This window comes from Eleutherodactylus coqui, chromosome 1 (genome assembly GCF_035609145.1).
Source record: "Eleutherodactylus coqui strain aEleCoq1 chromosome 1, aEleCoq1.hap1, whole genome shotgun sequence".
NCBI classification, from domain to species: Eukaryota; Metazoa; Chordata; class Amphibia; order Anura; family Eleutherodactylidae; genus Eleutherodactylus; species Eleutherodactylus coqui.
In genome coordinates this window covers 58,372,581-58,396,666 of record NC_089837.1, presented here as the reverse complement: position 1 = coordinate 58,396,666, position 24,086 = coordinate 58,372,581, and the positions used below count along the sequence as shown (strand labels likewise).

The 24,086-nt window shown below is 44.7% G+C and overlaps 1 protein-coding gene and 1 long non-coding RNA gene across 2 annotated transcripts in view; both read left to right on the top strand.

The window, feature by feature from the left end:
* The first annotated feature begins 227 nt into the window (after nt 1-227).
* The window catches only part of EVA1A (eva-1 homolog A, regulator of programmed cell death), an 814,688-nt gene continuing 790,829 nt past the window's right edge, over nt 228-24,086 (top strand). Inside the window, exon 1 of the mRNA XM_066594304.1 lies at nt 228-321. Within this exon, the coding sequence (XP_066450401.1) occupies nt 228-321 (94 nt within the window). The remainder of the gene's footprint in view (nt 322-24,086) is intronic.
* Nucleotides 21,478-22,223, top strand: LOC136609709 (uncharacterized). Its single transcript, XR_010790055.1, has 3 exons — nt 21,478-21,565; nt 21,928-22,021; nt 22,108-22,223. It is a non-coding gene; the product is annotated as an uncharacterized lncRNA (long non-coding RNA).

Genomic DNA, 24,086 nt, shown 5'->3' with positions numbered 1-24,086 from the left:
TAAGCAGCAGGAGCTAGGACCCAGGGGAGTGCCTGAGTCTACAGGTAGATGGGAGCCTGCTACAGTTTCAGCCTTCTCCCTGTCTGATCCATTCATTGCCTGGAAAGGGAGGATATTGAATGTTCCTCTGCCCCAAGCAATGGGACTAGCACAGTGTGAGGCTGCACTGTCTTCCAGGAGGGAAGGATTACTCTAAGGAACTGTTGGATATTGCTGGACTTCTCAGGATGGGATTCTGCGCTGCTGCTCACATTGGTGCGTTGGGAATATTTTACATTGTGGCTTTAGGCAACCTGGCAGCGACTTCATCTGAGTTTTCAGGTAGGAGAAACAAATGGGAATGTGCTCAGATTCTATCCCTGGATGTTCACCCTGCAGCGAGGCACTGATTCACATTCTGCTCTGCGCAGACAACTTCTGGACCTGGAAATTGCATAGAAAGCAATTCCCTAATAAAGCAGGAACAATATGATAGTAGAGCAGAACAATGCATGGACATCAATCATCAGTCGCCCAGTTACCATCAGCAGAATACAGAATGTTGTGCTATATTCTCTGTAGGGACAGTAGTGGAGAAATTAGATTCCCATCAACTGCCCCATCATCAGAGTATATTATGGAATTACCATTTATGCAATTTCCAGTGGAAGTCCAACCTCTGGACTGCATCATCGTCTTGAGGGTATAAAATGGTTGATCAGCTTTGGGCTAGTTGTGAGATGCATTGGGCCAACTGTGAATTATGTCCTAGGGCGCTTTCATACGGAATGGAGTATTCCACACGACGCTACGGAATATTCTGCTGTGTAGAAATGCACTCCGAAATGGGCTTTTAGACCTGAGAATTTGGGTGCAAAATTTGGAGCACAATATTCAGTCCTGTCTGAAGGCACCCTTGTTGTTCATGGAAAGTTTGTTGGGGTCGTTGCTTGTTTGCTTGTGGGACTACATGTAGATGGGTCCTCAGTCAGATTCTTCTCATTAGGAAGGAGGTCTACAAAATATTCCTTGGACTTAAATGGAACACAGAACTCGTTGTTAAAGGGGTTGTACCAGGATCACAAGTTATCCACAAGTTATCTCCGATCTTGAGATCAGGGGTCTCATGTCTCCCACAACTCGTCCCTGCGGGTCATTTCTCCCCGCACAATGTCATATTTTCAGTGGTTCTTGAGCTTGGCTGTTTTCAGCAGTCCCAATGAAAATGAATGGAGTGACAGCGAGCTTAGCACTCCTCCTCACTACGGCAGGTACAGTAAGTCCTCAGTGAGGAGGAAAGAGGACACAGGACCCCCATGTTCAGGATTAGTGGCGTCTCAGCGGTGAGATCCCCACCGGTCAGCAAGTTATCCCCTATCCTGGTATATCACCTTTAGGCAACTCTTTATGGCACATTTTTCTCCTCCTACTCCCTTGCAGCAAGCAGAGTTGACTTAACGAGAAAAAAAGCAACATAATCCCAAATAGAGAGGAAGATCTCTGCTTGCTGTGAGTGAATGAGATCATTCTTGTGTGTATATAGAGACTGCATATCTGATTATATTTAGAAGGAAGTCACACTTTTGTGATTGTGAATTTATCATCACTATGATGAATTATCAATGATTATGCATACTGGTATTTTAACCAATTATTTAATGACTAGTGGGGGAGGGGTACATAAAGATGTACGGTTCATATTTTCCTTGAAAAAGACAGACTATTCTACCAAAATGTCACACTTTATCACGGATGCATAATTACAAATACCAGGAAACTCTTGCAATGCTGCAACCTTTTTCGCCTGCACTCTGTTGTATACAAATGTAGCAAAGTTTAACCCAACTCTTATAATTTGTTGCAATGATTTACTGTATCTCATCTTAACACAACAAAAGCCATTGCTGTCCGAGCCGCGGGAACAGTGAACATTACATGTCCTGATACATTACATGTCCTGATACATTACATGTCCTGATACATTGCATGTCATGATACATTACATGTCCTGATACATTGCATGTCCTGATACATTACATGTCCTGCACTCATTCATGATACAGACAAAAATAGGACAAGGCAGAATATGTTTACACTAAAAAAGTTGCATGTATGAAAAAGCCCCTGGAAGTTAATGGCTCCATATACTCTTTGTGTAGCCTGCTGCAAACACTGACTGCACACGAGAAAAAATACAGATGTGTGATTAAGCCCTCAGGGATGAAAGCCTCATTGTAGCTTTGCATTTAGGGGTTCCACTATCAGGATCTCCAGCTCTGTCTTCAGAAATATTCCACAAAGTTTTGCAATAAGTTATCAACTTTTCCGTTCATGCCAACTGCCAGAAAGTAAGGATAGTGATAGCTGCATCTGTGATGGCTCCAGGGGTTGACTGAGCAGTGCCTGAGAGACTATAAGCCCCACTTCGGCCCCTCACATGTAGCGTGCTTAGTAGTGGACCCCCTGCCTGAACTGTCATTGTGGAGCTTTTGATGCTCGTCCGGTCATGGCCTCAAATAACATGCTGGTCACCAGTCTCAGCCCAGGACCATCTCTTTGGGATAGAACTTTTAAACTTTTTTGTATTCCAAATGAAAATCTACAATCTGAAATAATGAATGAAGATTTACTGCAGATTCATACTAAACGCGTTGTAAAAAAATATCCAGCACCTAGAAGAAGTTTACTGGATGGAATGAAACTTTCTCTGTGTGATTTTAGCATTGATATCAGTAAGTGATGACAATATCAGAGCAAAAGGAGAATTTATTGTGGAAAACTGACCCCTTGAAGGGAGGCTCTAGTACCCTGTTGGGCTGTCTTTAGCTTGGATATAAGATGTGATACAGGTGGGCATGGAGGCTCTAGTACCCTGTTGGGCTGCCTTTAGCTTGGATATAAGATGTGATACAGGTGGGCATGGAGGCTTTAGTACCCTGTTGGGCCGCCTCTAGCATGGATGCAAGATGTCATACAAGCAAGCATGGAGGTATACAGGTTACATATGTTATGCATGCAGCATATCGGTCCATATTTGGTGTAACTGAGCCTCTAGATCGTGCAAACTTGTAGGTTGTCAAAGTTGGTGTCCTAAATGGTCCCATAAATGTTCTATTGGCAAAAAATCTGGTGACCGGGCAGCCATAGAAGTGTAGCGATGTTGTAGAGATATTCTTGTGACCCCTTTGTATGTGCGGCCGAGCATTATTCTGCTGGAAGCCACCATGAGAGGAACACATGTGGCTGCAGGATGTCCTGAACATATCGCTGAGCTGTCATTGTTCCTCATACCACTACTAGGGGTGACCGACTTGTCGAATGTGATGGCCCCCCAGACCAACACACCAGCGGCAGGGTTGAGGCACTCACCATTAGGTCCCCAGACATGAACATGGCCATCGTCAGTGCCCAAACTAAACCTGGATTCATTGCTGAAGACAACCAGGTTCAACATCGTAGCGTTTAGTTTCATTGTTTATGACACCACAAAAAATTGAGGCTATGGTGGGTGTCAAAGATAGTATATGTAATGGGTGCTGTAAGACTAAATTCCCTTCAGCCAAGCAAAAAAACCTGAAAGACGCCGGGACTTGTAACGATGGTGGCCAACGAAACAGTTGGAGCTGCTCATGCTTGTAGGACGATTAGACACTGCTCTCAACTAGTGGTCGACCAATGGAGTTCTGAGCCTGGTTGCCTTTTGTGCATTCCTTCATGCATCCTCTGGTCCCAAAACCAGTCTGCCCAGAATGGCTTAGGTCACTAGAAGTTTGGCGATATGATCATCCAGCTTCTCACATTACAAAAATGTGCCCTCTGTTAAAGGGGTTGTCCCGCGAAAGCAAGTGGGTCTATACACTTCTGTATGGCCATATTAATGCACTTTGTAATGTACATTGTGCATTAATTATGAGCCATACAGAAGTTATAAGAAATTTTTCACTTACCTGCTCCGTTGCTAGCGTCCTCGTTTCCATGGAGCCGCCTAATTTTCGGCGTCTAATGGCCAAATTAGACGCGCTTGCGCAGTCCGGGTCTTCTTCTTTTCTCAATGGGGCTCCGTGTAGCTCAGTGTAGCTCCGCCCCGTCACGTGCCGATTCCAGCCAATCAGGAGGCTGGAATCGGCAATGGACCGCACAGAAGCCCTGCGGTCCACCGAGGGAGAAGATCCCGGCGGCCATCTTCAGCAGGTAAGTAAGAAGTCACCGGAGCACGGGGATTCAGCGGGTCTCCTCCGTCTCGGCCGGATCTTCTTTCTTCAACACGGCCGATGTGTCCCGGCGCACCAGACGACGCATTCGGCGAATGCGCAGTGCTTTTTTTTCAAATCTCCTGCTTTCCCGCAGATCCACAGTGACAGCTATGGGCGGTCCATGGATCAAAAGGCTTCCAATGACTTCAATGGAAACTGTCTGCGTGGGATCCGCAGTAAAATGGAGCACGCTGTGATTTCTTCCCGCATGTGCGATTTGCATGCAAGGAAAAAAATCACATCCGCATGCTTTTTACTGTCCTGCGGATGCTAATGCATCCCTATGGGTGGCTTGATTTGCGGATCTCCGGCAAATCAAATCCACCCGTGGACATTGTGCCTAATCATTTGCATATCTGCCTGAGACATAATTGCATGCCAAGTTTTGCAGTAAAACGACAACTTTATCTAGGTGCTTGATTTTTTTTGACAAAGTGTGTTTTGATAGTGACTCCATGTATTTAAGTAACAGAGGTCTCTGTAGAAGACTCCAAGCATGAATGTTTAGAACAGTTTTCTAGTCCTATCTGGCAGTCACGAGGTTAATAGTAGTGATGTCAGCAGACAGTTTGGTGTCTAAAACCCTCTCATTTCTCAACATTTACCGCAGTCTCAGAAATACGAATTACAACATATCTAAATTCTTAAATGATAGCCTGGTGTAATGTGTAATGCTTAGTGGGGCCAGACAAATCCCCAGACTCAGGCGGCTCGAGACTCGAACGTGTTGGGAAATTTGCAGGTCTGCATTAATGAAGACTTCACTCACGTCCTTACTCCTCAAAATAAGACACCAGTAAATAAAAGCCCCTGACTTGGCTGTTAGAAAGCTACATCTATGACAACCAACATGGCCATCATAGCTATCGAGACCTCTATATATCAAGTCCATGTAGTAATAGTTATATTTCATCCAGGGGCATATCATATACCTAGTACCTTAGGTGATGGACATAAGGCTTCACTACACCATAGGAACACACCAAATTGGCACATGGTTGGTGGGGGCCCTGGTGCAAATTTTGTACTGGGGCCCATGCTTTTCAGATTATACCTCTGTCAATGTCTCCAGTTAGAATGAATGACCACTTTATTAGAAACATCCGCACATAATTGGAGTTCCCCTGTATGGACATTAGACCTATGAACTCAGAGTGCAGCATAAAATCAAGCAAGCAAGTTTTTCGTGCATCAGTTTAGGTGTGAATCCATGTTAAATTGGGAAAATCCTGCAATCGAAGCAACTTCCAACAAGGTCTGGTCATTGGTATTAGATTAGCCGGGACCAGGATTTCAAAAGCTGTCAACATTTGGGGTTTTCTCGTGCAACAGTGTCAAGAGTGTATCGAGAATGACGTGATCGAGGAGAACCATCTGGTGAAAGACAAAAGGGGTTAGAGTAGGATGTCAAGAATCGTTCTGATGAAGCGGTCCTGCACAAGCTGCAAACTGCAGCCCAATACAATGCTGGTGCTCCAACTAACGTGATTGGATGCAAAATTTGTCATTCCTTAGCATGGATGAGCTGCAACAGCAGATGACCAGTTCCAGTGCCAATGCTAAGAGAAACAGAATTAGAGACTCCAGTGGGCAAAAGAGCTCAAAAATTGTATCACTGTGCTGTGGAAAAACATCTCCTGTCAGATGAATCCAGATTTCTGTTGCATCGTGCTGATGGGAGGTCAGAATCTGACAGAAGAAGCATGAATTGATGACCCCTTCCTGTCAGCTGGTCAGAACATGTCAACACCTCCTTCTAACCTACAAGAGAAGCTTCCTGTCCGCAGGGGCCGATACTCCTGCAGAATGATTTTAACATCTAGTGGAATCTATGCCATGATGAATTGCTGCATCTCTGAAATCCAAAGGAAGTCCAATGTTGTATTAAAGGGGTTGTCCCGCGGCAGCAAGTGGGGTTATACACTTCTGTATGGCCATATTAATGCACTTTGTAATGTACATTGTGCATTAATTATGAGCCATACAGAAGTTATTCACTTACCTGTTCCGTTGCTGGCGTCCTCGTCTCCATGGTGCCGTCTAATTTCAGCGTCTAATCTCCCGATTAGACGCGCTTGCGCAGTCCGGTCTTCTCCCTTCTGAATGGGGCCGCTCGTGCTGGAGAGCTGCTCCTCGTAGCTCCGCCCCATCACGTGTGCCGATTCCAGCCAATCAGGAGGCTGGAATCGGCAATGGAACGCACAGAGCCCACGGTGCACCATGGGAGAAGACCTGCGGTCCACCGTGGGTGAAGATCCCGGCGGCCATCTTCGCAAGGTAAGTAAGAAGTCACCGGAGCGCGGGGATTCGGGTAAGTACTATGCGTTTTTGTTTTTTTAAACCCCTGCATCGGGTTTGTCTCGCGCCGAACGGGGGGGCTATTGAAAAAAAAAAAAACTGTTTCGGCGCGGGACAACCCCTTTAAATGGGGATCTATATTAAAGGGGCCATTCAGTATGTACTGGTGCTATCCTCTGCTTTAGTTGTGCAATAGTATGGAAGCAGAGAATGGATCTCTATCCCACTAGGTATATTTGCCATTCAGGAGTTTATGAACGATGAGTGACAATCCCTAGAAAAGATACAATGACGGTGATATTAGTTGTCACATGACTTTCTCAGAAAAGATAAGTACAAACTCGAAGATTTAAAATGTTAGTATTTTTTATTAAATACTTTTTAAAGGCACAGAGGTGAGTCTGGGATCTGATCAGAGCAAAATCTACGTAATCTACAATCCTCATCATTTCTATTACATTTATTCTATAGGAGACAGAGACCAATGAGTGAATACACCACTGTAGTATATGTTCATGCCGTATACATTTATACAATGGACATTAATGGACATTCTGTACTTGGCTTTATTCCATGCATTCCCGGCATCAGAAACGGTTTATTTCCTGTTGCCCTTGGATATTGAGGTAGTTTGCTCTGCTGTCATGTAGTCTGTTATGTCAAAGCACGTTGACCAAGACCTCATTTCCCAGCAGCGAGACCCTCATAGGAGACTGTGCCGTGACAACTACAAGGCCTATTATCCCTCATAAAGAAAGTTATTTGTAAGGGACTTAGCAGTTCCCAAGCACCACAACAACCTGCGCTGCACAATGACCCTACTTACTGCCTCTTTATGGGAAGATGCAGCATTTGCATTTTTCTGGTAGACTGGTCTCTACCAAAAGGTACTTTGTAAAGACCCAGGGCTAGAGTCCAGGGTTTCTAAAGGATTGGAGATTGTAGGCCGTCAGGAGAGTGGCCTGTCTGAGACCCTTGGGCTTTTCAGGGAGGGTCTATTGACTGTGAAGGGGATTGTGCCATGTCCATGATTATACAGTCTGCCTGCATACCAGGGCCCCTGGCCAGCAGTCCTATGTCACTGACCTGATCCTACAGGACAGAACCAGAGTCCTGCTGGGAAAAACTGAGGTTTTACATGTAACTCAGTGATGATATTAGTGAATACTGGACAATAAAGAATCTATTCTATCTATATATCTATCTATCACATATCTATCTATCATTTCTGTCTGTCTATCTATCGAAATATATATGGCTCTGTGTTTCTATTAGTGCCGTGGCAGGACCAATTCCATTCCACTGTGGCCCTGGACAGACTATTGCACCCTCGTAGAACAAAGGCACTACAGATGTTTAGTTTTTCTTCTCTTTACCACGTGCCACCTGTGCCCTGCATGTGTGTGTTTTTAAGTATTTATCCTAATAAACATTAGTTTTTATATTTAGGTCTACTCTGTGAAGGGTTGTTCTGATACATAGACTTACTCTATCTATCTCATATCAATCTTCTATCTATCTATCTATCTATCTCATATCTATCTATCTATCTATCTCCTATCTATCTATCTATCTATCTCATATCTATCTATCTCATATCTATCTATCTGCCTATCTATCTATCTATCTATCTATCTATCTATCTCATATCTATCTATCTCCTATCTATCTGCCTATCTATCTGCCTATCTATCTATCTATCTATCTATCTATCTATCTATCTATCTATCTATCTATCTATCTATCTATCTATCTCATATCTATCTATCTATCTATCCATCTCATATCTATCTATCTCATATCTATCTATCTCATATCTATCTATCTCATATCTATCTATCTATCTCATATCTATCTATCTCATATCTATCTATCTATCTATCTATCTATCTCATATCTATCTATCTATCTATATTAAAGAGATCCAGCTGTGGAAGGAGACTTATCAGGCAATGCTCCATGGGAAATCATTAATAATAATCTTTATTTGTATAGCGCCAACTTATTCCGCAGCGCTTTCAGGCATGGATAAATGCAAAACAATACAACAATTACAATATGAGGTACATTGGGTTTAACACAAATGGGTTGGGGAAGGTACAGGAGGTGCCGAGGGTGGGGGGAGGAGCAAGGCATGGGGAACACAGGCAATTGGGAATTTCATGTGCAGATCAATTATTAGAAGGCAAACGGGGTGGGCCACCATAGGGTGGGGGGGTGGGGGGGCAGGGGACTAGGTCAGGAGATTTGGTATGCTTTCCTGAAGAGGTGCCTTTTTAAGGCACATCTGAAATTTCGTGCATCGGGAATTGTCCAGATGCCTTGGGGTAGAGCATTCCAGATGATGGGTGCTGCTCTAGTGAAGTCCTGTAGGTGAGCATGTGAGGCTCGTATTACAGGGGTGTTTAGTCTGAGTGTGTTAGCCGATCGGAGTGAGCGGGCTGGGTGGTGTACTGACAGTAGGGAGGCGATGTATGGTGGCGCAGCGCCATGCAGAGCTTTGTGAGTGAGGTAGAGGAGGTTAAATGTAGTTCTGCAGTGGATGAGCAGCCAATGCAGCGACTGGCATAATGCAGAGGCGTCTGAGTAATGACTGTATAGAAAAATGAGCCTAGCTGCCGCATTTAATATGGATTGGAGTGGAGCGAGTCTAGTGCGGGGGAGGCCGATGAGTAACGAGTTCCAGTAGTCAAGCGGGAGTGGAAGAGGGTGACCACGAGTGTCTTTAGCGTGTCCGTGGTTAGGAACGGACGTATTTTAGCAATATTTCTGAGGTGCATGTAGCATGTTTGGGCCAGAGATTGGATATGGGGGGTAAAGGAGAGGTCAGAGTCCATTGTGACCCCAAGGCATCGGGCATGCCGTCGGGGGGTTATGATGGTGCCAGACACTGGAATGGAGATGTTGAGGGGAGGTCGGTTAGAAGGTGGAAAGACAAGGAGGTCAGTTTTAGAGAGGTTTAGTTTGAGAAAAAGGGAGGACATAGTGTTAGAGACAGCGGACAGACAGTCGGTGATATTTTGGAGGAATGGTCCAGAGATCTCATGAGAGGAGGTGTATAGTTGAGTGTCGTCAGCGTAGAGATGGTATTGAAGTCCAAATTTGTGGATGGTTTGTCCAATTCGGGCAGTATAGATAGAGAAGAGAAGGGGGCCAAGGACAGAGCCCTGGGGTACCCCAACCAGCAAAGGAAACACTGAAAGAGCGGTCAGAGAGGTAGGAAGAGAACCAGGAGAGAGCAGTATCCTTTAGACCAATAGAGTGGAGCATAGTGAGAAGGAGGTTATGGTCGACAGTGTCAAATGCAGCAGACAGGTCAAGGAGGATTAGTAGGGAGTAGTCACCTCTCGCCTTTGCAGTCATCCAGTCATTTGTTACTTTTGTAAGGGCAATTTCAGTTGAGTGTAGAGAGCGGAAACCAGACTGGAGGGAGTCGAGGAGTGAGTTGTCAGAGAGAAAGCGTGTAAGGCGGGGGTAGACCAGGTGTTCCAATAATTTGGAGATGAAGGGGAGGTTTTAGACTGGTCGGTAGTTGGCAGCATCAGTTGGGTCCAGGGTTGGTTTTTTAAGCAGAGGGGATATGATGGAGTGTTTAAATGAGGAGGGGAAAGAGCTAATTTGCATATGATGTATATTCATATAACCCACAGTTTAAGTATGACTGTATGTTATCAAAGTCAAGCCATGACTTGTAACATCTCTGTCTTATGGCCCTCTCACACAAGTGTTTTTTACCACATGTTATGCGTGTGGGTTTAGTGCTTGTAATATGCAGGAACACGCTTACATTACATTTAACAGGTTCCTCAATGAATTGCGTACTGCTGTGTGGTCCCTGCGCAGGAGGCACTCGTGTAAGAGAGCCTTTAGGTTTACATGTTTACTGATCTTTTAGCGTTGCCATAAATAAGCCTAATTTATTAATAATGAGCTCCTTGAAGGCCATCTTATGATCTTCTAACATCTATAATACTATCCAGCTTGTTGGATGAGCTGTGAACTGAGGATATGGTGTTAAAGGGTTTTCCTCATCAAGACATCCTTGTCCACCTGCCCTATTAGGGTCTCAGAGGGGGTCTACTACACGGGACTTCACTTTTGAACCAGAAAGGGGAGCAACAACTTAAGAGCAGCTCCTGGGAGAAAAACCCTTTAAAGTAAGGTTTTTTGATATTTCTTTAAAATATGTTACAAATTTTTGCTTGGTCCTTAGAAAAAAAGCTCCTTAGGACATTTTTAGTGCTCTGATCTCATTGTGCAGAATGTTTAGGATTCTGGATAGTACCTGCTACAATATATCACAAGACTAGATGACCGGCATTGTTCTAGATGACCAGTGAACTGTGGGCAGTGCTGTCAGGGGTGGCCTTTGATCTCTCCTGAGACAGGACAACATATCCACATAGTGATGAGACTGATGAAAGAAGCCAGGGAATGTGCTCTTGCCAGGCAGCCTGTAAACAAAGCCTTGCCTCTCCCACAATGGTTGACAGGCCCTCATCCTCTCTACAGATGACTCCATACATCACCTACAGTATATGGGAACACACACACTGCCATGCTACCTCCTTACTGCTACTGAGAGAATCTGCTGAGAGTAGTTTTTTTAATGAAGTAGTCATATGAAGATCTTAGTTTTCCATTCATGACCACATAACGGATTTTTACTGACCTCATTAATAGACTTTAAACCTGTACATACAATTTTTTTTAAAGAGGTTGCTTGACTGACCTCAGATCCTGCCAGTTTAACCTTTTACTTGCTACAATCGATAGCAACTGCAGCACGTAAGCAGAACTTTCTGTCACCCATCTGCACTCCACAGATCACAAGGTATCAGTGGGTTCCCATGGCAGCCTGAAGCCTAACAGAGTCCTTCATGTCTGCTATATAACTCAGCCTATTAGACCCCGCCTCCTGGAAAGTCTGATAGGATGCTGTAATAGGCTTAGTAGAATGCACTACATAAGTAATGCAGTGTACTATCCTAACAATCAAACAATCACATGTTCAAGACATCTTCAGGGAAAAATAGTGTCAAAAAACTTCAACGAAGTTTCATTCAAAGAAAAGAAAGTACAGTTAAAAAAAACGATTTTAAATTGATAAAATACCAAAAGCAAATTTTAGAAGTTCGTAATGACCCAGACAGTGGAAATGTTTTGTTATTTATCTTGCATGGTGAATGCCATAAAAATACTGTAAAAATGTTATGAGTCTTAGAATGGGGTAATGCAGATCCAATTGCTTTTCTTCAAAAATGTCTTTTTATTGTGTAGAAGTAGTAAAAAAAATGTTAAAACACCTATATAAACTTGGTATTGCAGTAATCGTGCCGATCCGAAGAAAGTTATCATGTTATGTTTTTACCAGATTGTGAACACTATAAAAACAAAACCCAAAAGCAATGTCAACATTTCTGGCCATTTTTCCATCTGCCCGCACACCCCAATAAAAGTTTTAAAAGTTTTACAACACCAGAGTTGTGCCATTAAAATATGCAACTCGTCCCAAAACAATATGCCATCATATGGTTATGCTAGCAAGTTACAGCTCTTGCAATGTGCCAATGAAAATCACTTGGTCCTTAAAGGGGTTGTCTGACCTCTCCTCTGGAGAGGTCATTAGTAATTGTTGTACAGGGGTCCGCCACTCAGGACCCTGTCCATGATCTGACTGTCCGGCCTTCTGTTCAGTCCAGCAGGCTGGACATTGTCATTAGCGGACAGGGGAAAAAGTGCAGCTACTGACTTCATTTCTATTTAAATCAATGGGAGAGCCGCACTGCTACTGTACTTCCTTCTCATGTTATGGACATCCTGTCCTGGGCAAGAAGTGCAGCAGCAGCGTGGCTGTCCCATTGATTTCAACTACTCATCAGTTGACACTAGCCCAGATAACTCTTTGAGGCACAAAAAGGGCTGGTCATAAAGTGGTTAATCTTTATAGTGGGCCTTATATTCCCTACTGAATAACCTTTGCAAGAGCTGTGCTTTCTATGCTGTTTGGTCTTTTTCAGGGCATTGCAGTACCTTCATCATGGCCTCTAAAGTAAATGGGCTTCTCCGCAATTATTTATTAAACTCATCAAACTAAATTGTTATAGTAACATAGTGTGTAAGGCTGAAAAAAAACATAAGTCCATCTAGTTCAGCCTATTACCCCTCCAATGTTAATCCAGAAGAAGATAGAAAAACTCATAAGGTAGAAGCCAATTTTCCTCATTTTAGTGGTAAAATCATTCTCAACTCTAATCTGGCAATCAGAATAATCCCCGGATCACCATCGCTTCTGCAGTAATCAGTGACTATAACATATTATACCGGCGTATAAGGCGACGGGGCGTATAAGACGACCCCCCAACTGTCACCTTATACGCCGGTATTCAGTGGAGAAAAAAAAAATAATTCATTACTCACCTGCCCCGGCGTTCTGTCGCGCTCCGGCAGGATGTCGCTCGCTCCGGCAGGCTGTCGCTCGCTCCTCGTCCCGGCGCAGCATAGCTTTCTGAATGCGGGGCTTGAAATCCCCGCTTCCAGAAAGCTAATACACACGCCGGCAGCCATGACAGCATTGAATGGCTGTGATTGGCTGAAGGCGCACGTGGCTTCAGCCAATCACACTATTCAATGATGTCATTGAATAGTGTGATTGGCTGAAGCCACGTGCGCTTTAGCCAATCACAGCCATTCAATGATGTCATGGCTGCCGGCGTGTGTATTAGCTTTCTGGAAGCGGGGATTTCAAGCCCCGCATTCAGAAAGCTATGCTGCGCCGGGACGAGGAGCGAGCGACAGCCTGCCGGAGCGAGCGACATCCTGCCGGAGCGCGACAGAACGCCGGGGCAGGTGAGTAATGAATTTTTTTTTTTTACACTTTTTTTTTTTTTGAATTACCGGCGTATAAGACGACCCCCGACTGCAGAGCAGATTTTTCGGGGTTCAAAAGTCGTCTTATACGCCGGTATATACGGTAATAATGTAACAGGCCCCTCTTGTACTTTTTAGCGAGTTCACCATCATCACATCCTCAGGCAGAGAGCTTCATCATCTCACTGCCACCTGGTCTCACATAGTCTCAATATTATTACATTCGAGAAAGGCATGAAAGAAATGTTAATCATAAGATTGTCTCTTATTCTCAATGATACCAGTTTTGAAGGGGTATGGGCTAATTTTAGTACCTCCAGCCCCCCACCAAACCCAGACCATTGAAGATGTGGAGCTTTTGAATGCAATCACCACTTAGCAAACTATAACTTAATGGTAGGATTTTCTAAATAAAGACAATTGAAAGGCCTAGCAGAAAGTCTTCTTAACCTACTTCAATGGATTTTGTGCTGAACTCATTCAATGATTGTACAATAGCAGTAAATCTGATTATAGGCGTCACATTTTCTTTCATCTGTAAATAAAAGGTTGATTACAATCGTATCATACATTGATTACTAAGGGTCTTTTACCCAAGGGTGACTGTTGGGCACTTGTTTGTCCCGATCATTGCTCCAGGGCTTTCAAGCAGCAGCAATAACAACAACGGGGAACATACTTTTTTGGTGACTGAGATGCTAGAAGTTAGAACTATTTTGGGGTATTTTGCGGTCATAGATTCTGAAAATGATATTAGTTTTTCTCCATCAGGTCTGCTTATTAAGATATGATGTATGTCCATATATACATGTATACATATTGTATTGTACAGAGATAAATCCCAAGAAGCCTAAAACACAAATAAAACAAAAGTTTTTTTTATTGAGACATGTTGATGAAACTACATTTTTGTGATTTTCTTAGATGAGATACTCCTGGATATTTGGGCTGGATGTTTCAACAGTAGTCTACCACTATATGCATATCCCAGTGTCAACTGTACCGTTCTTATTTCCATGGTTCTTATTTCCTGGTCAAATCGTTCACCCTGTTCATTACTAACATCACCAAGATAATCTGGAAACTGATCCAAAACGACGGCAGGTCTTGCAATGTGATGCTCATGTTACACCAAAGGGTTCAGAAACAGAAGACAACATATTCTCCACAAGTTCACCGGAGTTTATGGCCTTCTAGTTCCCAAGGAAATGCTTTACAACCCTACAAAACAACGACCGCGCACGCGCCTCAGAGTTGTCCACTGAATTTAGGAAACGCTGGTCTTTCATGAGTTCCTGGATTTGTGGTCCATTGAATTTACCTGGTTTTAGCTTCTCCATGCTCATCGCAGGAAATATTGTAAATTTGTAGCCAAAACGCATTTCATTTCTCTTCAATGTCTTTATAAATTGTGTCATCAAACCAAGTTTGATGTGCAGTGGTGGCGATATATATCATAATGCACCTCTTCACGGAGGTATATCATATAACCTAAACCAAACCTGTACGCCCCTGATAACATGCTCCCTGTCCTACCGACTGCAGTTCCTGCTAGCCGTAATCAACCAGCACCTGCAGTCATACCAATGCAGCCACTATACGGCCTGACCATTGTCTGTGTTCATAACATCCCACACTCCCCCCCCCCCGTCATACCACGCACATCTCCAGCCCCTTTACCTTCTGTATCACCCCATTATCTGTAGTATGTAAGCTCATTGGAGCAGGACCCTCACCCCTACTGTCTCCATCAATTGATTACTTCATGTAACTGTGGTCTTGTTTTATTTCCCTGTGTGTTGTAAGCGCTGCGGAATATGTTGGTGCTACATAAATAAAGATCATCATAATTATTATTATTATATGTACTACTAATAGTAAGCAAATGCTGGCGGGGAAATAAATGTAGCAAAAATAGATAATGACATCAGGAATATCTCAAAAACTAGAGCTCCTAGAGCAAAATAGATGGTATTTTCAGAATCAGCGGCACAAAAATACCCAAAATAAGGTCTTCAATTCCAGGCACCATGAAAAAAATGGTTTTCTGTTCCTCAGTAATCATTCACTGTATGGAGGCAAAGTAAGCCAGAGATCTCTTCTAGCCGACCAACTCCATTCAGCATAAACATAATTTAATCTTCTGTTAAAGTGGCCCTCAGGACAAAATGCTGTCCCTTGACAAGAAAGGGAGATATATTAGTTGCAGTTCTTCTCTGCCACCCCTCCAATCCAGCATCCTGGCTGTCCAAGATGTTAGCATTCTATCTATCTAATGTACAATGTGCACTGCTCTCTGATTTGGCAGTGCTGATCACATGAGCAACTCTGGCCAGTCAGGTATAGGGTTTAGTAGTCTAACTCTACCAATGCATTGTAGGGATTAGGTAATATGAATAGTTTGTAGGCCATCTTGGACGTCCAAAAACCAGAACTGCAATCAGTGCATCAGAGTGATGGTTAAGAATGTATGTCGGTAATATACCTCTCTCGCCCACTAGTCACAGGACAAAATTTTGATCCCTAACTAGAGGGTCGCTTTAACTCTTATTCTTAGGATTAATATTCCTTTAATTAAAGGGGTATTCCCATCTCATCTTTTTATGACTGAGATGGGAAAACCTGGCCTCTCTGTTCCAAACACCTGTTGGAAAGAGCCGAGCACTTATCACAGAAGCACAGCATGTTACACTGTTTCTATACCAGAAACAGAGCAATACGTTGTGCTATGCTCTTTGTGTAGCTCCTATTCATTCCAATGAGAAATATAGAAACAGTGCTGAGCTAAGCACTGCGCTCCCTCCATATACTCTGACCAGGTTGCTGATAGCAATGGCAGTGGTTTCCTATTTCATCTATGAAAAGCCAAAATGGGAATACCCTTTTAATGATCTTAGGGATTGCATTTGAATTGAGTGGGATCGATCATTTACATACACCCATACACAAACATGAGATACGTCTATATAGAGTCATGTCCCCATAAATAAGGGTATGCAATGAAAAAGCCCCCTGTTTAAATGTGGTCCTTGGCTTAGGGAGTAAACATTACAAATTTTACCAAATACCTTTTTAAAGTGGCACAAGGCTTACCATTGCCACAGAGTCAAGGGGCTTAGTTAAAGGTATTTTCCAAGCATTTAACCTCTTTCAGTAGTTGATCAGAGAGTGATCTTCTGCTCGGGACCCCTGGCAATTAACTGATCTCAGCCCCTTACTTACTGTAGCTGGCTGGATGTTCATGGCTCCATCCGTATTGTGGTTGAAACCAAAAGTGCCATAGAAGGTATACCACCCGTTGAAATCAATGGGAGCATTACCTTCTACAACACTTCCAGATCCAACCATAATGTAGATGTCCGACACCACTGCAGCATCCGCAGAGCGAGACACGGCCTACGAAACAACAGGGTAGAGTTTGGGGCCTTGTCATGGTGGCTCTACTGTCTCCCACCCAGAGGGTAACCGGTGACATGTCCAAGGGCCAAGGCAGGTTGATATGTGGGAAACCCAGTAATGGATTACCTCAGTTTCTTATGTCATGCATGACACCACTGTTTTTATCTGCTGCGGGGAATTCCTGGATGGCAGAGTAAACTCACCCTTGCGCGGCCTCCGCGGGGAAATTCCTGGTTGTTGGAGTAAATCCACACACACACAGGATTCATTTAAGACACAGCCTCCAGAAACGGATGGGCGACTGGTTGCTTTACTTAAAATAACTTGATTACAATGTGGAAATGCACGCCAACAGTAAAACAGTGTAAAACATCAAAGTGGTGTGACAGGGAGGACTCACGGGTGAACAAGAGAAACCACAGTCTCATCTGTAGGTCCTGATCCTGGCAACACACTTGCTTCTCTCCAGCACTCAACCGGTCGACACTCATATTTGATAACAGAAGGTATACTGCATGGCGGTTCCTCACTCTCTCTCTCTCCTAACATGGGAAGAGTCTTTCCATATCTCCTGGGTACGGCAGTCCCAGGGCAGGTGGTAGACTCCCTTCCGCCTCTTCCATTCTGGGCGCACAAGCTAAAGGTGCCTGCGTGGTCCTCTTGCACTCTCTAGAACAGAACTCTCTCGACCCAGATCCAGAACTCTCTTACACACACCTTGTATTCACATATATATTACAAGGTCACGTGACAAACAAACGGATACATTTTCCAGACAGTCAGCTCACATACCAGACACATCACTTTCAGTAATGCAGCTATGCAATACACATCAATCATGCAACACAGAAGACTCTGACATTACATAGACAAAAGCATGCATATAGTTATGGAGGGGCCCCGTTGTACTAGGCCACTACACCAGTGCAATAAATAAGGACATTGAAATCATGTGATCGCTTGTACGGCAAGGAGTTAAATGTCTGGAAAATGTTTTTTAACTCTAGATACAGGGTAAAAGTTTGCAGAAAAACTTGTAGGGACATTGTCGCACATTGCACAGGCTTCGGAGTTGAGCATAGGGAGTGACCATGTGAGCTTGAAAACATCTCTGGGACACAACCTGTTGAATTTGATTAAATGTTAAAGTAACATTTGTGAACTGGAGATACATTGGCAGGCAATGAGGCCATGTATCAGCTCAACTATTTTTGGAGCGGATGCAATCAGTGAAGTGAGGAGAAATTCATATTGGATGTCCTTTGACTTTCCTTCATTCTTGGAATTTGTAGAAAAACTCCCAGACACTTGACACCGCCTTGTTCCAAATCAGTGCTTGTAGCTTCCGATTATTTATGATTTGAAGGTCAAAGTTGACTTCACAGGGGCAAGAATAGTCCAAAGAAATGTATGTAGAAAGTATTCTATACTTTTAATACTACAATTAAAATTTTCTCAGAAACTCACAAACAGAAATCTCATACTAGTGAAAGATTAAAAACATAGGACACTTCTCACTTATCTGTGTGAGAAATAAAGCCAAGATTTATGTAGATTATTTCATACACTTTGTTGGATTATGTTTGGTGTCACTGTAACTTATGAGAGATAGTTGGTCTTTATGTGGCATACCCCTGGGTACGGGGAAGTGTCAGTTGGATCGACTCATAGCAGGAAAAAGATAATTCTTTAATGATAAATTGGTCCTACGCATTTCACTCACAAGTGAGATCTTCAGGGACCTAGATATACCTCGGTTCTCCATATATATGTGACTTTCCAACACCACTGATACATTAGATTTCTATATTAATTGGTTAGATAAGGCACCCATACATCTTTAGTGATAAAGGAAAATACAAAATATTTCCATAAGAGGGAAACTCTGTATCATTCTAGTAACAGAGGGATATTTTGTTCCTATGTTATCACTATGATAACTTTAATTGTGTTCTAAACTAGAGAACATCTTTCATTTCTTTGGATACCAGCAGCCTACCATCAAGGCTGTTGATCTGTTGCTCCACTACTTTTTTGATTGAATTTCTTTCTCTTTATCATTACTACTTGGGTCGCTTGCAATTAAGAGGGACATTTAGAGAATAAAAATTAGAAATAGGATCGTCCTATATTAGATTTGAAGTAGACAAGCAAAAGAACAAGAAAAAGAAATCTACATAAATCTTGACTTTATTTCTCATAAAGATAAGTGAGAAGTGTCCTATGTTTTTAATCTCTCACTAGTATGAGATGTCCGTTTGTGAGTTTCTGAGAACATTTTAATGGTAGTATTAAAAGTTACGTTTTACAGTCCAAATCAGTAAATAGAAGGTCAAAGTTGAGTGTTATTATATGTGAGTAAAGATGCTATGAAGTCAGTAGGTACTTGAGAATTTTTAAAATGACTTCACGGGCCTCATCCAACAAAGCTGTACTAGAGAATGAAAAAAATAGTCTGGTTAGTTGCTAAGAGCTTTAATAAGAGATCTTAGTTTTAATATATGAAACACTGTGTGTTTTAGGTCTACAATAAGTTCTGATGTCGTTGGTCTTATGTTTAGAATAAACTGCAGCTGTACGGAGAACATATGTTGTCATGAGGGCTCATGCTTTGTTTTTTTTCCACATGCCAAAAACACAGTAGGTGTTGCTGGAAATAAAGGCAGATCTCATGGCCTACTGGTAGATCAAGTCTTCATATAACAAGAAGCCTGTATAGTAGAACTCTAAACCAGCTTGAGAATTGGAGTGCCTTTGCTTAACGGAGATGTGGCAAGGAAATATTCCAATGATTTTACGTATCTCCCTTAACCTTGCCATGCACAGAGGATAGCTTTTGGATATCTATTTTTCTCAACTTCAATACATACATGCTTAGCTCAATATAAATGGTGTTTACAGGGTGTAGTCAAAAATATTGATTTAGTGCTATATCTTAAAGGGGTTGTCCCGCGCCGAAACGGGTTTTTTTTTTTTTTTAACCCCCCCCCCCCGTTCGGCGCGAGACAACCCCGATGCAGGGGTTAAAAAAACAACCCGCACAGCGCTTACCTGAATCCCGGCGGTCCGGCGTCTTCATACTTACCTGCTGAAGATGGCCGCCGGGATCCTCTGTCTCCGTGGACCGCAGGGCTTCTGTGCGGTCCATTGCCGATTCCAGCCTCCTGATTGGCTGGAATCGTCACGTGACGGGGCGGAGCTACACGGAGCCGGCATTCTACACGAGCGGCCCCATAGAAAACTGCAGAAGACCCGGACTGCGCAAGCGCGGCTAATTTGGCCATCGGAGGGCGAAAATTAGTCGGCTCCATGGGAACGAGGACGCCAGCAACGGAGCAGGTAAGTATAAAACTTTTTATAACTTCTGTATGGCTCATAATTAATGCACAATGTACATTACAAAGTGCATTATTATGGCCATACAGAAGTGTATAGACCCACTTGCTGCCGCGGGACAACCCCTTTAATACTGGTGTCATATATTGAAGTAACAATAGCGTATTTGAATAGTAAGGTCTAGATATGCTACACGATAGTATGGTACATGGGCTCATGTGACCACCAGAACATGGATTTCATTTTTGTGTTGTGGTCAGTGTAAGAGATTGAGAGTAACACTCAGTTGCATACTTGAAAAGTAGCATATGAGAAGCAGAAATCCAATTTCTGTATCTCTCTAAGCCTAGGGTCACACGGGGCGGATTTGTTGCTTATTTCCCGCGGTTGGCCGTTGCATATCCGCATTGCGGCCATTCCGTCGCGGTTGCAGTGCAATGCAGTGCGAATGTGTTTGGCCAAAATCCCGTTCTCACAGGGCGTAAAATTTTCCGCAGAGCCGCAGTGCGGATATGCAACTGCGTCGCGGTTTTGAAATATGCAGCATGTCCAATCTTTTGACGGTTCCGCAGCGTTTTTTTTTACATAGGGCCCCATGAACGCAGCTACAACCGCAATGAAAACCGCTATTGCTTGTTTTGCAGCGGTTTTCATTGCGGTTCCGCAGCAGATTGTTCGCATGAAAAAGAGGGGCAATAAAGTTTGTTCCCAGGAAGTGGTTCAGCGGCCATTTTAGCTGCTTGGCGCCATTTCAGCCAGGACTTGATGGAGACTGGAAGCAGGGAGCAGGAGCTCTGCCGGCAGAACCCCCCCCACAGCGGCACCAGAGCCCCCCACAGCGGCACCACAAGAGCCCTCCACAGTGGCACCAGAGCCCTCCACAGCGGGCGTGACCAGAGGCCTCCACAGCGTGCGGCACCAGAGCCTTCCACAGCGGGCCCAGACCCCCCCACAGCGGCACCAGAGCCCCCCACAGCGGCACAAGAGCCCTCCACAGCGGGCGTGACCAGAGGCCTCCACAGCCGGACCAGGGCCCTCCACAGCGGCACCAGAGCCCTCCACAGCGGGCCCAGAGCCCTCCACAGCGGGCGGCACCAGAGCCCTCCACAGCGGGCCCAGAGCCCTCCACAGCGGGCGGCACCAGAGCCCTCCACAGCGGGCCCAGAGCCCTCCACAGCGGGCGGCACCAGAGCCCTCCACAGCGGGCCCAGAGCCCTCCACAGCGGGCGGCACCACAGCCCTCCACAGCGGGCCCAGACCCCCCCACAGCGGCACCAGAGCCCCCCACAGCGGCACCACAAGAGCCCTCCACAGTGGCACCAGAGCCCTCCAAAGCGGGCGTGACCAGAGGCCTCCACAGCGGCACCAGAGCCCCCCACAGCGGGCGGCACCACAGCCCTCCACAGCGGGCGGCACATCGGATAACGAAGGTAATGCACTACTTCGCCTATCATTGCTCTTTTGCGTCCTTTCTCTTTTGCATTGCAATGCATTTTTCCCGCCTTTTTCCTCCCTTGCTTTGCTGCACAATTTATGGCCTTTTCATCTTTTGCATTGCAATGCATTTTTCCCGCCTTTTTCCTCCCTTGCTTTGCTGCACAATTTATGGCCTTTTCATCTTTTGCATTGCAATGCATTTTTCCCGCCTTTTTCCTCCCTTGCTTCTTTCCCCTTCGGCATCTGACGCGAAGATGTGAGCCTCGTTGTTATTTTGTGCAAATTGAAATTCTGCGCCACTGGGCACTAATGTTGTGTATGTAATGAAATGCAACCATTCTCTGTTTACTCACAGGACGAAAAAGATTTTCGGTTGTCGCAAAGGATATATCGGGAGTATGGCGTGGTACCAGCGAATGGGTATAAACGTTGCCAGGATGATAACATTGGTGAGTGTAGTGTGCGCTGACACAACCATATCCACCCACTTGGAATGCTATTCAACTTTTTTTCTTCTTTCTTCCCCCCCCTTCAGGTTGAAAGTAGGCCTGAGATATGGGACCCAGCCGAGACGGGCTACAGCGACCGAGATTTAAAGGCAGACGCCTGGCTATCGGTATGCACTGGCATGTATCCCGATTGGGACTCCGGAACCGCTGCCCTCCACAGTGAAATACGTAAGTTTACACTCCTGAAACTGCTTTGTTGTTTCTTCCTTGGATGTACTCAGAACTGTACTGCATCTAACAACACTCTTTATTGCAGGTGTCGGTGGTACTGCTTGTACCCTGTTTAATTGTCCTTTTTCATTATTTGCAGTTAGAGATGTCAAGAATCGTTGGCGGTCGGTTCGGGACCGCTACAAGAAGCATGAAAAAGATTGTGAAAAAAGTGGCATGTCGCCTTCACAAAAGAAATGTCCATACCAGGAGCAACTGCGCTTCCTCCGAACTAGTCGAGTGTTGCGCGCGTAAGTGCAAATAACTCTCCTAGCTCGGGTTCGATGTGGTGTCATTTTGAGGTTCTAGGTCTCTAATGTTACTCTTGTTTCGCCAACAGATCCAGCGGGAACATTGGGGCCGCGCCTCCCACGGACACCACCGCTTCACCTGACAAAGATGGGCCGGGACAGGAGCCGTGTGACGATGAGTCCAGAGAAGGTACCCCAGCCTTGGAGGACAGCCAGCGTAGCACGCCCGATTTGAACCCCACTTCTGTTTCTCCAGAAGTGGGGGAACAAATTGTGTCGTGTGGCAATACTACTGCCCCTGCCAGCAGAGCATGTGTTAGCAGGGTGGTGACTTCCGCGCGGGCCAGCCGCAGCGTTGCTGCTGGCCCGCGTCGGAAGAATAGCAAGGCAGATGCCACCCAAGAGGCGCTGTCTTTATTACGCCGTTCTGAGACGGCCGACCAGTGGGACACAATGGGTACAGCCATTGCGTCCCGCCTTCGTGAACTCAGCTCAGAGCGGCAGTGGACAATTCCGCCAGTTCTGTACACAGTGCTAGAGATTTTCGGATCGCCAAGAGCCATTGCCGATAGCACTGCCATTATTGTGGCAATGAAAAATGCAGCCTTTCCTGTTCAACACTCAAACCGCATGCTGCCTGCACCCCAATCTTTCCCTGATCAACCGCCCAGGGTTTCTAGGACACCGGTATACCCCATGCACCATGGCTCTCCTGACACTGGCTACGGCGACACTGCCTCAGGCGGTTCCCCATCACAAGCGTCATTTCTATCACTCATGAATAGCCCTCTGCAACAGACATCGCAACAGTCCACCTCACGACTGTGCACGCCACCAAATGCATCTCAATGCATTATAGGAGAAAACTCTTTTACTTATACGACATTGGAGTAATCGCAAACGTTCAGTTTGGGATAACTGCAATGTCCTACAGCAAACCATCGGAAAGTACAGGTTCCGTGGTGCTGTTGCCGTGTCTGCCAATGCACGGATTATGCTGGTGTCCCAGAAATCCGATGGATGGTCATGGGAACGATTGGGGTTGCAAACATCGCTCACTCCCAGCTAAGATGTGCTCTGCGGCAAAAGAGGCAAGGCGCACTAATTCCATTACGGCAGTGGAACGCACGTAAATTTCTTTGCGGCCTGTGCTACTGTACGAGAAGGACTGCCTTTTTTTTTTTTTTTTGTTTTCAATTTAACGCTGCCTTACTGTCCTCCAAGGTTGGGGTACATCACTTCTCTTGACTCATAGTCCTTTCTTTCCCTATATTTATTTTCATGTCTGTCTGTTTCCATGCTCGCTCTATGTTTGTAACAGGAGTTCGAGCATGGAAAAAAAAAATGGTGATGACAACAGGGCCATTCTGCGTGCCTGTTGCCATCATCATTTTCGCTTGCGGCATGACCGGCAAGTGTGGCCAGAGCTATACTGCTTGTGGATTGGCCAGTGAAGGAGAAAGTTAGTTGTATTCAAGTTGTGGTAATTGGTATGTGCGCTGAAAAAAAGTAGACGGCTCAACTAATGCTATGTTTATTTTGCA